The sequence below is a fragment of the Rhipicephalus sanguineus genome, chromosome 1 (assembly GCF_013339695.2).
Source record: "Rhipicephalus sanguineus isolate Rsan-2018 chromosome 1, BIME_Rsan_1.4, whole genome shotgun sequence".
NCBI classification, from domain to species: Eukaryota; Metazoa; Arthropoda; class Arachnida; order Ixodida; family Ixodidae; genus Rhipicephalus; species Rhipicephalus sanguineus.
The window spans coordinates 297,767,986-297,783,190 of record NC_051176.1 but is presented as its reverse complement, the minus strand read 5'-3'; the positions used below and the strand labels follow the sequence as shown (position 1 = coordinate 297,783,190).

At 44.7% G+C, this 15,205-nt stretch overlaps 1 protein-coding gene across 1 annotated transcript in view; it reads left to right on the top strand.

Annotated features, from left to right (window-relative positions):
- Positions 1-15,205, top strand: part of LOC119379331 (zinc metalloproteinase-disintegrin-like EoMP06) — a 108,664-nt gene that overhangs the window by 53,959 nt on the left and 39,500 nt on the right. The window contains exons 2-8 of the mRNA XM_037648608.2: positions 9,879-9,973; positions 11,617-11,769; positions 11,848-11,930; positions 13,858-13,961; positions 14,138-14,181; positions 14,278-14,367; positions 14,453-14,524. Of these exons, the coding sequence (XP_037504536.1) occupies positions 9,879-9,973; positions 11,617-11,769; positions 11,848-11,930; positions 13,858-13,961; positions 14,138-14,181; positions 14,278-14,367; positions 14,453-14,524 (641 nt within the window). The remainder of the gene's footprint in view (positions 1-9,878; positions 9,974-11,616; positions 11,770-11,847; positions 11,931-13,857; positions 13,962-14,137; positions 14,182-14,277; positions 14,368-14,452; positions 14,525-15,205) is intronic.

Sequence of the window (15,205 nt, the reverse complement as noted above, 5' to 3'; positions counted from 1 at the left end):
CGCTACTACGACGTCTATTAAGAAAGTATCGAACCTTCTTCATTCCCACGTAAACCAATAGTGTGTGGCAGGCTTCCTTCACTGTAAACCACTTTGCACCCTTAAGGGTGTTTCAAGCAAGCAAAACACCCTTTTGCCTAACAAAATTAGCAATAATTAGGGTGTAAGGGTGTTTTCCTTCCCCAAAATAACCTTTAAGGGGTAATGCTCTGACTAAGCACCCTTTAGGGGGTAAGGGTGTTATGGGTTATCGAAACACCCATGGCCCGTACCACAGCGTGCCAGATGATAACTGGGACTCGCTAATTAAAATGTCGTTGGATCTTAGGCGAGTTTAGATTAAAAGCCATGTCTCTTTTAGGGATATCTACAAGCGTACCATAAATGTGCGCCTATTCTCTTAATGTTTAATGTTCATTTATACGGAACAGGAATATCTCCACCGGCACTGAACGGCGGCTTAAGATACTATGGCTATATATACCAGATGGTCAGTGTAAGGCTGCGTAGCACGAGCGCTCCGTCCATGTGGTATTTTGCAATACGCTCTGTTGTGTGTGCGGTTTGGCGCGTGCGTGCACCTTCTGTGCTGATGTCATCTGTAATTGCGTGTCCCCTGACTGGTAGATTTCTTTTTTTCACATTTTTCAGTGATAAGGGTGTTTAGGCTATTGAAAACACCCTATGGTATGGGTGTTTTGATGCGTGAAAACACCCTTTTCCTAGGGTGTAAGGGTGTTAGTTATAGACACGGCAAAACCCCCTTAAGGGTGTAAAGTGGTTTACTGTGTTCGATGGAGATATTGAAGGGAATTCATGCGCATCCGTGAACTTTTTTGTGTTTTTTCGCCCGCAGAAAGCGTCAGTTGTTGGCCGGCGGTCCATGAGTGAGGACGTGTAGTGAGCGCTTGTCGGATTACAGTAAGTGGTAAAATGCGGAACAACATGAGCAGGGCAGGGATGTTGCATCAATGTTTGCCAAAAGCTTGGCGATACGCAGGCGGAAACCATTCGCTAGATTCACCAGGCTTTCGGTGACGATGTCATGAGCGGATAAAAGCGTGGTATACAACCGCTTCAGTGATAGCCGCGTATCTGTGGACGGCGAACCGTGTTCAGGTAGACAGCATTCAACAAGCCTTGATCAGAATGTCATTGAGAAAGCGTAGGTCTTCAGTCATCGAGGGCCGTAGCATCACAGTCCGAGAACTTGCACACGAGATAAGAGTAAGCATTGGATAAGTACATTCAATTTTGACCGAGGATTTGGACATGCATGAGGAGAGTGTCCGCGAAAATTTGTACCAAAACTGCTAACAATGGATGACGTCTTATTCAGACTTCCTTCGCTAAACACAACATTCCTGTGATTCGTCAGGTTCCCTACTCCCCCGATATGGCCCAGTGTGAACTTTGGTGCTTTCCTTAGAAGAACGAAGCGTTGGGCGAGTTGGTATTCCATTGCGCAAATGCATTCACAGTGGTTCTTTCCAAAGATAAAAAATCCCGCTGAAAGGAACCTCATTTCAGTCAAGACGAGACATTATGTGGAGTGCGACGGCCCGCCTGTGTCCATTGCTAAAGATGCGCTACAGAGGTGTTTCCAATATAATGGCGGTAGCGTTGGGAGAAGTGTGTACATTACGCAGGAGACTTCTTTGAAGAGGATTAGGGTTGTGTAGCTCCTAATCAATAAATGTATTTCTGCTGACCAGAGGTTCAATACTTTTTGAACACACCTCGTGTTACCCTTACAAAAATCTATTTAGACATCCTAGAGACTGTCTAAAAATGGGTTTAGACAGTCTATAGACTGTCTAAACACATTTTTGTAAGGGTACGACGAACACGCAGTCGTGAATGCAAGCGGGGAAGTCGAATGAAACAACAGCACCGCTTTGTCAATACGTGCAGCCATCACCGCCCAAACTCTTCGTGTAAAATCGTGTCGCTCGCAGGATAAGTTCGCGTGGCTTTCTTCCTTTGTTTCTTTCACTTTAGTAGCGCGAAAGCGTCTGCGGGTTCCTGCAAGCCGAGCCCGTTTTGTTTCTCCTCAGTATAAGGTTAGCAGAGCATCTCTTTCAGCTGTCGGCCTTCTTGCCTAAGGGACAAATTGCGCAACACTATTACCAGGGGGGTTAACGCATTGTCGCATTAAGCCGTCGTGTTGTCACTGGAGCGTGCTCAATTCCTTCCGGCGCTCGATCTGTGGCAGGGACCGCGGCTTGCTCGTCTTTCCTCAATTCGCTAGGCCGCACTTTGCCTGCGGCGTTCGTGCTCGGATGCGGATGACACAAAAGGCAGTACCTTCTCCGAGGCGCCTAATTGCCTTTGCCAGGCTATTTGTGCGCGAAGCGCTCAGCAGCGACGGCGTAAAAAGGGTCAGGAACATGAATGATCGTGTATCCATTAGGCGTGTGCTCGAAAGCGGAAGAGAATGTGGGTTGCGGCGCGGTTTTCGGAGGGAGGAGGCCACGTGCGCCATCGGCTGCGTTTCAGCCCCCCTCCCATGTGTCGTGGGATGCGCACTTGTCTTGTTGCGCAAGCTTGTGGCTGCTCGTGCGCGCGCTTCTCGCGTCTTGCGCCATTTGTTGACTCTCTGATGACTCGTTGCCGCCCGATGCCCCTCATCGCTGTTTGGCAAGTGCGCTCAAAATGAGAGGAAGAAAAAAAATATCCGGGTGAAATAAATAACGCGCGTGCTAGCACTCCGAAAAGAAAAAAAAATTATGTGGGACACTGAGCGTGTTTCTGTGTAAATGACGCGTATAATTAACGCCAAAGCACAATGACGCCGCTTCGGTAAGCGCTATTGGCTTCGCGCTGAGTCACATGCTGTCGAAATACAAACGCTGCTGTTATTTCGTTGAATATGGCAGGTACAATAAAAAAATTAGGGCCGGCCAGTCTACTACCGAATGGCGGACCGCGCAAAGCACTGGCTCCATTTTTAAGAAGTGTTCCTTTCAGCTTATAGTTACGTAGGCACCATTGCTAACAGTTGCCGCTCATAATATAGCTCTGTGATGCGTACGCAGGGCTATTTCCCGTGCAAAATCGTGCGTGCTCCCTCCCTCCGTCCGTCACGTAACAGCAGGTTCCGCATTGCACCCTGGAGAGGGTGCAATACGGAACTCTGAAGGAGATCTACTGAGAGGTCCCGCAAGCCATATCATTTGTAGACAGTACCGCAACAAGTAGCTCTGTCATACAGTTGGTGCAGAAAGAGAGCAGAGCAGTATACAGTTGCCACAAGTAACTCGATTTTGAAAGAACGGCGTTCGGGCCTGCCGTATTTACACATATATGTATGCTGCCAACATTGGTTAGCACTTGTTAGCGATTCATGGCCAGCGTTTGCCAAGCGATAGCAAAATGATTGGCAATGTTGGCTAAATAAAGGCTCGTGTTGATTAGTGATACAAATACAAATAATTCTTACGCACTGTCTGACAGTTCCCCAGCAGAAAGTATCTGCTCACTTTCCAGCTTCAATAAATGGAGAGTTTGTGCCAGTATCGATTGAGGGCCTTGAAGACTCGCGTTTGCAGCTTTTCTACCATTTCGTGTACTGTGCGTTCTCGGAAACGAGCGGCAGTTCTTCATTGTGAAAAATCAATCTCTGGCATCCGTGACCTATATATAGTGCGGAGACGTCCCACAAGATCTCTCCTCAGTTTTGCTGCTCCGGCGCACCGTATAACATCAGTCAGCGCTCGTTTATTCGTTCGGCCACTCTGGTCCTTGTGTTTTGACGCACCCGCCGGGGCAGCTTAGGTATAAGCTCGAGAACGCGGGTTCGATTGTCGGCCAACGGCGGCGCATTTCGATGGGGACGAAATGCAAGAACACTCGTGTACTATTTATTTAGGTGCACGTTAAACAACCCCAGGTGGTCAAATTTAATCCGCAGTCCCCCACTACGGCGTCCCTCATAATCGTATCGTAGCTTTGGCTCGTAAAACCCCAGCAATTTATGACATTCGTCACGTTGTGTAACGCTCGTTGCCTGGTACGTACGTGGTGGTTATGTCTGCTTGTGTGTATTATGTGGCGGCTGCACCCCTATGCCGTTATTCTCGCATTTTAATTCTTATTTTTTTCACTTCTGCAGCAATTTCCCACCAATATTTCTTCAGAATGTATACAAGGCCACTAGTAAATATTAACCGGAAATACCACAGAAACTGCTAAAAAGTGGTAGCTCACGTAAATAAGTTTAAAATGATAAAAATAGTGCCGCTATGTTAAGAAAGTGAGAGCTAGTCACCGAAAAAAAAAATGAATAAAGTTGTTCGGATAAACGCCTAAAAAAAAAAAAAAGAAGGGAAAAGAAAAGAAGCTAGCGGAACTTTTTTTTTTTTTCCTAACTCAGTATGATCGGCACTAAAATTAAGCAGTATACACTCTGATAGTTGGTCTGCATGCCGTGTTGACAGAGTGTGAAATGGCTAAGCCAGAAACTGTGGTCTCTCCTGTCGTACGGCCTCTGTCCAGAATATAGCGCGCCTTCAGCATTTATGTCGTTCGGCTGTGCTGTGCGGTTTCCAGGGCGCTTCTTACACTCCAGTCTCGTGGGCGATCTTTCCCCAGTGTGGAACAGCTTACTAAAGGCTGTGTATATAGGCTGTGTAAGGGATTACAGGTAGTCCCTTACACTGCGTGTAGTAAGCCGGGTCACATGTACGTATACGTGTTGTGCTTTTTAACCCGGTTCGTGCGTTTCCAAGTGCGGAGCAGCCTATGGCATGCATTGCTTCTCTGCAGTGATGCTTCTCCGCTGGGCGTGTGGCGAAGATAGGGCCTTCTTTCTTATAACGACAGAACGCTGATCTATATATTTGGTAAGGACTTATCATAAAAGGTAAGGCGTAAAACACGAAAGAACAACGGTGTTTGTTTGAGTTCTCTTCTCTTGTGCCCGTGTTTGCACGCCTTATCTCGTATGACGAAGCCTTCTGTGCGTCGTCTTTTCCTCTGTACATTTATTGTTGCTCTTCTGCGCGTCTGCGCCCATCTCCCATCCAGTGCTTCTTCCGCGCGCTTTGTCGATGAGCTCGAAAGGATGTTGGTCGAGGTGTGTGCGCGAGCGTGCGTGCGTGCGTGCGTGCGTGCGTGTGTGTGTGTGTGTGTGTGTGTGTGTGTGTGTGTGTGTGTGTGTGTGTGTGTGTGTGTGTGTGTGTGTGTGTGTGTGTGTGTGTGTGTGTGTGTGTGTGTGTGTGTGTGTGTGTGTGTGTGTGTGTGTGTGTGTGTGTGTGTGTGTGTGTCCTTTCAAGTAACTGCTACTGCGGCGGCTGCCAGAGCCGACTGCGCGGGGTTTTGTAACCGGGTCCTATAATATAAAGGTAGCGGGATCGAATCCCGTTCGCGGCGGCCGCATTTCGATGGAGGCAAATTGCTTGAGGCCCGTGTACTTATATTTAGGTGCGTTAAAGAACCCCAGGTGGTTGAAACTTATGAAGCCCTCCGCTACGGCGTCTCTGATAATCATATCGTGCGTTTCGGCACGTAAAACCCCAACAGTTATCATTATTTTTTTTTTCATTTCTTCAGAGCGATAGCGTAATAATTTAAGTAATGTATTTTTGCGAAGAGATAGCGTAGTAATGTGCCAACCAGCCCCATTCAAGACGCTAATGCAGTTCTTTCCTATAATCCCTTGGAAACCTACCTGGACGCACGACTTCCAGGAAGTAGGTTCTGTGGCACGCACCCGTGTGTTGCTGTCAAGTGGTAATATGGGAGAAGTGGCTTGTTTCTGGTTGGCGATTCAAATCGGCAATAGAAAGAGAAAGGTTGTGGAGATACTGTAGACGCGTAGTTGATTTATTTATTTATTTATTTATTTATTTATTTATTTATTTATTTATTTATTTATTTATTTATTAAGGTACATGTTTGTCTTTTGGATTCAGTGATTGCTGTACTGTTTTTTTTTTTTTTAATACCTCAACATAGGTATTTTCGTGGCGTTCAGGCTGCTGACTCTTTCTGTCAAAATCATACTTTATAAAGCTCACGTCAATAAAACTTTCTCGAATGAATTTCCATATATCTCACTAGTAAATCCATCGTTCGCCGCTTTGCGTATGGACCTCCGCGTGTGCATTTGAGGCTGGATACAAGGGAGAAACCATTTTTCTCTATCTCTGCATATTTATTCACGATTTATTTCTCGCCGCTGCTTGCCTATACATTTTAGCAACTTGTATGCTTCTAGACGATCTGAAGAATTCGTTAACGTAACTGCATGCAACAGGACGGATGGATGAATGGATGGAAAAACTTTATTGATGTCCAACAGGAAGGATGTCTTCAGCAAATTGTTCTGCTCTCCCCCATGAGTATTTTTTTATTATGGTTTTGTTGTTGCTTATGTAAACGCGGGATGGAATTGGCATTTAAGAAGCCACATGCTCGAGCACACTGGTTCAAAGCTGCACAGCATTTTTTAATGCGTCCTTTTAGGAATTATGCGATATTTAATTTTATTTTTTCCCCTTGATGTTTATTTATAAAAACTGTTTAGAACTGTTTATAAAACTTTTAATTCTTATGAACTAAGACTTAATGCCACGCGATCCAACTGATACTTGAAGTTCATATGCGGTTCGTTCCGCCGTGTGCGTTCACGGACAGCTGGTGAAAAAAAAAAAAAAAAAAGCTACACAACGAGTCTGGCAGTGTTAAAGGAATGCGGAAGTTCATGAAAACGTAAACGTCGGGCACTTGCATGGCGTCACGTGCCGTGTTATCTGTGCGGACACCTCTGAGATCTTTTCATTGTGTGCCAGCTGTCAAATGATACTCTCGTGCATCTTCAGTTTGGTGCGTCTTGTATTCTCTTGTCTCTCCTGTGTGTTCGTGTTTTTTTTTCTTTTTTGTTTTTTGCCCCCCGAGGCGAATCCCAACTTCCAAATCCTCTCAAGTGTCGTCGTCTGTACCTATAAACCAGCTTTTTTTCTTTCTCACTTTCTTTTTTTTTTTTCCTTGCGATTTGACATTGTTGGAACCTTTCAAAAATGAACCTGGATACTTTTGCACAGCTTTCTCTGGCGGGGATTAATATTGCTAGCGAACGCGCCTGCGATGTACTTTGCAGGACAACTCGCTTTTGAGCTTTCCCATGCGATGAAAGCCCGAAGGACATGAAGATATCCTTGCGCCCTCACGGCAGGATTTTTTCCCCCATCGTCAGACGGTCACTTCTGGCGTCTGTTAACTCTTCTTTCAGCGTGGCCTTGCAAGTGTCGGAGATCCCCTTCTGTGTCGGTTGGAAGCGGTTCCAAGTTTTTTTCTTTTTTCGTTCTGACACTCGGGGAAAAGAAAAAAAAAAACAACAGATCAACCCTCCCTAGGCTGCAGTGTTTGTGCTGGAGCGGACTTTTCTTTCTTGGGGGTCTGCTCGGGAGTCGTCTCCTTTTGGCTACCGCCAGAAGTGTACGCGCAAATGCTCGCAGATGCGCGCTTGTTTACCCTCGAGTTGTGTATACATTAGTGCGCCATAAGAAAGAAAAGAAATAGCGTTGGTTCAACGATCGAAGTTTTTCCTGGTTTCGTGGTCGAGGCCTCGCGCGTCGAAACGAAAACGAGGCAGCGGAAAAAGGTTGTACGGTTCAGCTCACATCGGCGGCATCCTTGCTTTAAAAATTAATGAATAAAGTCTGGATTAAGACCGCCTCGTTTCGTTTCTTGGATCTTTAGTATTAATGCGACGACCTCACTCTGATTAACGCGAATCGAACGAGCGCCGGTACATTATATTGTGGACGACCGCGCCACTCGCGGTGGTGTTGTTAATCAATCTGAACAGCGTTCTGGTGTATTTCCCACTGATCTCCACTAATGGAGGTCAGTGGTATTTCCTGGGTGGATTTACATTGTTTATAATCCGCACGCGTTCTCACGCCGCTCGTGGATCTTCTTCGTCTTGCTGCAGACACCTCGGATGGACGCATTGATCCGACTTGACGCGTCCGATATTTTCGCCGCAAATCGAACCTGCGACCTTTTGCGGTGCAGAGTCGACCTGTGGATGCGACGCATGTCAGTGCCTTTCTCCGCGCGTCCTCCCTCCAACCGCTGACGGCAAGCGCATCGGCGACCGTGGTTCGTTTTTACTTTGTCGCCGTGGCGTGAGCCGAACGAACGTGGCTCGGAACACTGCAGCAACAACACGACAACGATTTTGTGATCGATATCGGGTGGACAGCCAGGCAAGCGGGAACCGCGAGCGAGTTTGCGTAGCAGGCGGCTGCCGTGGCGGTGCATTGTTCTCTGTGCCGGGCGCACTGCCATGGCCGATAATGGCCTTTTGTCCCGCACAGGCCGAAGGACGCGATGGCATCGCGACCACGTTCGTCGTGATCCGCTTTCTTTCTCGCGGAAGATGTCTGCAGTCGGGTGTCCATCTTTGGCAGACTTGGCCATACATTCCATCCGTAAATAACGAGGCTTTTGTGCCCGCAGGTAGAGCGCATTCGGTGTTTATATTATTATTGCTGCCATAAGCAATAAACCTGTCGATGATACAGGGAACTTGATTGATAGTGCCTAGAACGCAATAAGTCGGTGCAAGTGCATCCGAACGACTGCTGATTACTTACTGCAAATAGCTAAGTAATAATAATATCTGGGGTTTAACGTCCCAAAACCACGATATGATTATTAGAGATGCCGTAGTAGAGGGCTCCGGAAATTTCGACCACCTGGGGTTCTTCAACGTGCACCTAAATCTAAGTACACGGACCTCAAACATTTTCGCCTCCATCGAAAATACAGCCGTCGCGGCCGGGATTCGATCCCGCGACCTTCCGGTCAGTAGTCGAGCGCCATAACCACTAGACCACCGTGGTGGGACTTACTGCAAATAGCTGAAATATAGTTTCGAGGCCTTTCTCTCTGTGTGAATGTTGGCAAACGTCGATGGAAGCGAATACACATAATATACAGTCAACATTTGACCCCCTTTACTGCTCCCCCTACTGGCCTACGTTTACATGCAACAGTTATATGCTACGGCGCGGACAGCACATTTTTCCGTTCCCTTTATTTCTGGCTGGTAGTGATGTTTGTTAACAAAGCCTAAGGGTTTTGTTTTCGCGCTGTAGCTGAGACTATATACTGCCTAAGTAAATGAGTCGCAGTTTAACTAGCTCATTTTGTTTGTGATGATACAAGAGCCTAGCGAAACCCACACATTTGCTGGAAGTTTTAGCTACGGGCGCTGGCTGTCCGTATAACGTTTGTTTATACGTACGAAGACCGTTGCAGGGTTTGATAACCTTGTTGGGCTCTGGCCTCGCGAACTGTCGAACCCTGCCCGTGACCAGCTGAACGGGAGATGTATATTGAGCAAACACTGCTACCGTGCGCTAGCTGGCGAGCGACTGGTATGCGAACTTGAAAGGCCAATGTCCGCCCCCCTTGCGTGGCCTGCGTTAAACACCGTTCTTTTTCTTAATAGCGCTCTTTGTTTAATACTTATTGGAAGAAGCAACCAATCATGTCGATGATTTATTTATTGGAGCACATATGGTACTACGTTTGTAGATGCAATGGTATGTGCATGGTATATGGTGCACTTTACTTGGTCATGCACGTTTACTTGCATTCGGCATACGTCTCCTCTACCTGAAGCTGCTGGTCTGCATTAAGCCAGCACTTACAGCCAAGCGAGCTTGAAGTCCCAATCGCAAATGTTTTATTTGTTTAATAAGTTACACGCGGATGAGCAGTAGTTTTGTACGTATATCTCTACGTAAACAAAAAGAAGAAAAAAAGTGCAGCGATTGTTATATAGAGCGTAGGATGATCGTGAACTTTAGTTTTCACAGTTATATATGTTACTTTTTTTTTTCCGTGCCCTGGTGTTTTAGGTGTCCGGCAGGACTTTCTTAGGTATGAACGAGTACATCCCAAAGTTATCAGCCATGGGCGGAGGCGTCGGGACGTCTTGAGTTTAAGAAATGATGTGAGTATTTCGGATCAACGTCTCTTTATCATTGGGTTAGATTAAGTGATTTCTAGTTGTTCGCACTGCTTGTGTTCTTGACAATAACTGGCGCATTTATTTCCAACACAGGTTTCTATATTCACGTAAGTTTATTTTTGCCTGATGGGCGACGCTACGGTCGGCCTGCGATTTATAACGAAACCGCTGCTCGTCAAACGGAAATTTCGGTTAAGTCGAAACGTCGGTGTTGTAAGAGTGCAGATAGTTTTATCCGTGGTAGCAGCTTTCCACTAAAGGAAAATTGGAGCAATTTTTGTTTCAGGCCTTTGAAAAGCCAACTTTTATTCTTACAAGAAAACCAATGAAATGCAATTCGAGGAATTCACTTGCTCAATATAGTATTTATGTAATTAGTAATTGGTTTTCTCGGCTTACATATACCCAAGTGATAACTCCGACATGGCATCGAAATCACTTTTTTATGAATTTTGCGGCACTTAAACAGGGATCTTGAAGTGTCAAACTCGGTTTATAAAAAATTATTATACACTGGGCTTTGTGGGGTTAACTGAAATTTGTACAGAAACTGCGATAATACGTGACTCGGGTATCCGTGCACAAGTTAGCCAAATGAGTTCTCTCACGGGTCAGAACAAACCGCGGCGATGCCCGACCACAGGAAACTCATTGCGCCGCGCGTCACGCTGCGTCATGAGAGGCGTATGCGACGATGACGGCTGTCGCGTTTGCCGCAACTTTCCAATAATCGTGGTAGACATTTTTGGGCACACAACATGCCACCACTACTACTACTAGACATCTGGTCGCGCATGGCGTCGCGTGGCCACCATCCGGCCACTACTTCGCACGCGCTAGAGTTTTAGTGCCGAGGACAAAGTCCGCGCATTCTTGCGTCCTATTGTACATCTCCCCGCATTCTTCTGCTCGCCAGCCCCACCCAATAATGAACGCAAGCCCCTTGAGGGCCCCGGCACAAAAACTCTCTATTTGGATGTCGTGCGGCGTGCCTCCGCGTTGCGGGACTCTTGTGGACCGGTCGATGCCAAGCGACGAGCGTCGCGTCATTGTATGCTAGCCTAGGTAACGAAGGAAGGTGTGAGAACGTCACTCAGCACGGTATTAAAAATATAATTTCAAAAATTACTGTACCGACGGCGGGTCGCGCTACCCGTGCGTGCGCGGGTAGCTTGGCTGTCGGTAAGTTTGGCTGTCAGTAAACTCCGGTCATCAGAGTCACCGTTAGGCACGTTGGTCTTAAAGATCGACCAGAATGACATTGCTAGATTTTGCAACCGCTGCTTGTGAACGTGTGCTAACGCATAAGCACGAACGGAACGGGCGCTGCATTGTCGCCGATTACGTGCAAGGCTGATTATTCGACTGTGTTGGGCGTTCGAGCGGAAGTTCCCGAATGGCGGCCACGACGCACAAAAACTTGTAATGGGGAATTAGTGGTCGGGATAACTTATGCTTTCTGGTCGTGTGTGGCTGTGTATACATTTTAGAGCAATAATAAAAACCGTCTATAGAAAGTTTCGTTAGATGAAATGACTATAAGTTGATGTTTAGGATTCTCATGCAGATTCTTGAATTATGTCGTGCATGTGCTTGATGGTGACACAACTTGACATCTCTTTCAGACTCATCAAGATGTTCTACAAGTTATGTTCAAAGCATTTGGTCAGCCTTTTACGTTAGACCTGCGAATGAAAAAAGATTTGCTGCCATTAAATTATTTTGAAAAGCACCATGGGAACAATAATAGTCACATCATAGATCACCCCATGAAGAGGGTAAGTCGGTCTTTAATAGCTGTCATAGTAATGTGATGGGGCAGCAAAATGATGACAATAAAACTATTGTTTATACAGAACAACAAGCACTGCTACTACCATGGCACTGTACGTGGACGGAACAACTCTTGGGCGGCTGTTAGCACTTGCAATGGGCTCAGGTAGGCCGACTCTGCTACTGTTCAGTTGCTTTAAGAATGTTTGGCTTGCTAGCTGCCTTTACATGCCTCTTATTGAATTCTATAAAATGTTTTAAAGATTGCATGAATAATAGCTGGCCTGAACCTAACGTTGTAACATTTGCTTTGGTTTACCAGGGTACTCAAACATGACCTAAATAAACACAGTGAGGTTACTAGGTCTGGGCAATAGCTTGGTGTCAAGCTATTGCCCTAATTTTCTAAGTACTCAGTATTTTTGAACATGACTACTGTGCAGTGAACCAGAGCAGCAGTTTAGACACTTTGATGAAAATTCATAGTTAAAACTTAGCACAAAAGCTGCAAATGCAGCGTAAGAAGTGTATCTGCTAGGGGATAAGCAAGAGTTGCATTTACAAGCGCCAACTGCCAATGGAAATTTTACAAAGTACAGAATGTATTAATACAAATTTATAGATAAGGTAAAGGCTTTAATAAGCACTAGTAAAATTCACATGTCACAGCATCAGTGGACTAACAAGGGAATCAAGTAATTAAGATGAACAGAAAATCTTGCTGTTAAACATCCTTACTGCAATCTATTGTCACTTTCCCAGTGTTATGCCACACGGGCGTTTTCTTTTTTTTCCCGCAGGAATGTGCTCACTCTATGTATCAGTACTTATCTCGGTTCATTAAACTTGCAGCTGTTACTTAATGCTTATATGTGCAGCTCGTTTGTCTGTATGTTTTTAACTTTTCTGAATTTATTGTTCTAGCTCTGCATTTTAACCATTTACCTGACAATATTTAACAGCACTGTATTGGATATTTGGTAGTGAATAATTACGGGATGATTTTATATGTGGTTGTGTAGCCACATTACTTAGCTCTTACCAGGGCTGGGCAGAGATACTCAGAAAAGTATTCCGGAATACAGATCTCGAAATACATGTGCTGGGGGCCTAAAATACAAACACTGAGATATATCCTTTTTTTTTTCTTGGCGTAATGGGATATTTCAGAGATACTTTCACAAAAAGAAGAAAAAGTATCCCAGAATACAGATACAGGAATACAGATACAAAAATGCCAATACTTCAATAATTTCTTATTTCAGGGACGCTGATGCTCCGCAAGGACATTTATTAAGAACTGCACAATATCGTGAATATATATTTGCAGTGCATTCAAATATTCAAGTCATGCATATCACTTGAAGAGCTAACAAACACCAGTGAATTAAGAAAAAGTATACATTTATTTCGCACGCAAGATCTCCTTGGCTGACAAGATTGTTGCGTTAATTGCTTAAGCAAAGCAGCTTCCCAAATAAGCTGCTTTCTAGGCAGCGTAAGTTCGGCCTCAACACAAGACTCGCGAGCGAGAAAAGTCTCCCTACTGCTAGAATTGGGCACAAGTTCATGCTATAACGAATAAATATTGCCTCCATGACCGGAAAGTCCTGCAGCATGGCGATATCTCTTCTGGAGTCAGTGGACCATTCTGTGTGTGTGGGGAACCCTTTGCCGCCCTTCCTCTGTGGCTGACTGGCGACATGCCTTTTCTTGACTTACCACAAAAAATGGCTTCCTTTCCCCCTTTCAAACACATCAGATCGTTTCCACCAAAACTCTAACGAGATACCCGTGTCCTGCACAGGATAGTGATATAATCGATACATCGTAAAAGTATTTCACTACCGAGATACAAATACACTTTTCAAATTTATGTCGATAGGGAAACAGAGGTACTCAAAAGTATCTCTAAGATACTATCGCAATACTCTTCTATCGCATTACTGCTCAGCCCCTGATCTGACTGTCTTACAAAATCCACATATTACTTACTATTGCATGGTCTCTCTCATTTTCTTCAAGCCAAGTATGTTGCCCAATGTCATTGTTTTATTTTTCCCTCCCCTTGTGTCTCTGTTCCATCCCTACAGTGGAGTTGTCTTTGATGGAAAAGGGATTCATTACATTCACCCTGACCCACCCGAGCATTTGTTTTTAAAGGCATCTGATATGAAAGAGAAATCTTGGAGATGCGGTAAGTGTCATCCCTACATGAAAAATTTGATTTTGCCAAAATTTTGGGCAGTGCTTTATTAATGAAGGCCGTAGCAAGGTGCTCAAGCAGTGCTTTGTTGAATCTACTTGCTTTTGGAAGTCACTATTTTAAGCAATTTATATGAGCAGTGTTTTAACACTTTGTCGTTTGACCAGGGTTCAATGACTCGCTGAACCTGTGGGGTGATACTCATTCTCGGGTAAGCTTTGTTTTCCCGTGGCTTATAAAAATATATTTTTGGACACTGTCATGCCTTGAAAGAAACACTAAAATGTTCTCTCTTTGTTTCATTTAGGCAAAAAGGTCTGTTGTGATACAGCCACCATTCAAAAGTAATGCAAGATCTCGTTACGTAGAGCTTTTAATTGTCAATGATAACAAAGAGGCAAGTTTATTTCGTTTTTGTGATGCTTCATTTATTGTTCTGTGGTAGTACTTCTGTTTGTTATGAAAATGATATTTATTTGCAGTTCATCAAGATGAAACGAAACAAAGAAGCTGTTTTTGAAAGAAGCAAGCAAATAGCAAACATAGTCAATGCGGTGAGTCTAATATCTTGCTCTTGAAATGGGACACTTATTAGTATCTTCTATTGCTCGACTGATGAATGAAACTTGCATAGTACTATAACTATCACCATTACTAATAAACTTGCATAAAAAACTGACCATGCTTGAACACACACAGTGAACATAAGACAAAGCAAAGTGAAATAGGCAAAGTGAAAAAGACAAAGCAAAGTGAAAAAGTGAAAGTGTCACTAAAGTGACATTAGGTATACTGAACAAAACTGCATAATCTTGTGGTCAAGTGTTATATTGGAAAGCCTTCTATATTTGTTCAGTGGCAAGAGACATTTCATTCTCAGAAAAATGAAAATCAAAACTTTCATGTTGCTTTTCACACCAAAGGCATGGTGCTAACAATATTTTTGTATGTTGCTAAATATGTTCTGTATGTTGCTGCAATTCCATGAGTTCACGTGCGATATTTGGCCAGGAATTGTGTACGAGAGTCAATAATCTTATCTTTTTTTTTTTTTAATGCAGTCTAATACTTCTTTTCTGAAGGCCCGTTCCCACCTACGACTAGCACCGGTCGTGCAACCATTTGCGACTGGCGACCAAAAACAACTCAAGGCGACCGATGTTCACACCTGCATGTGACTAGTACCCATCGCCACACAGAATTCACATCTGCTCACATATGGCTCGCATTGCCAT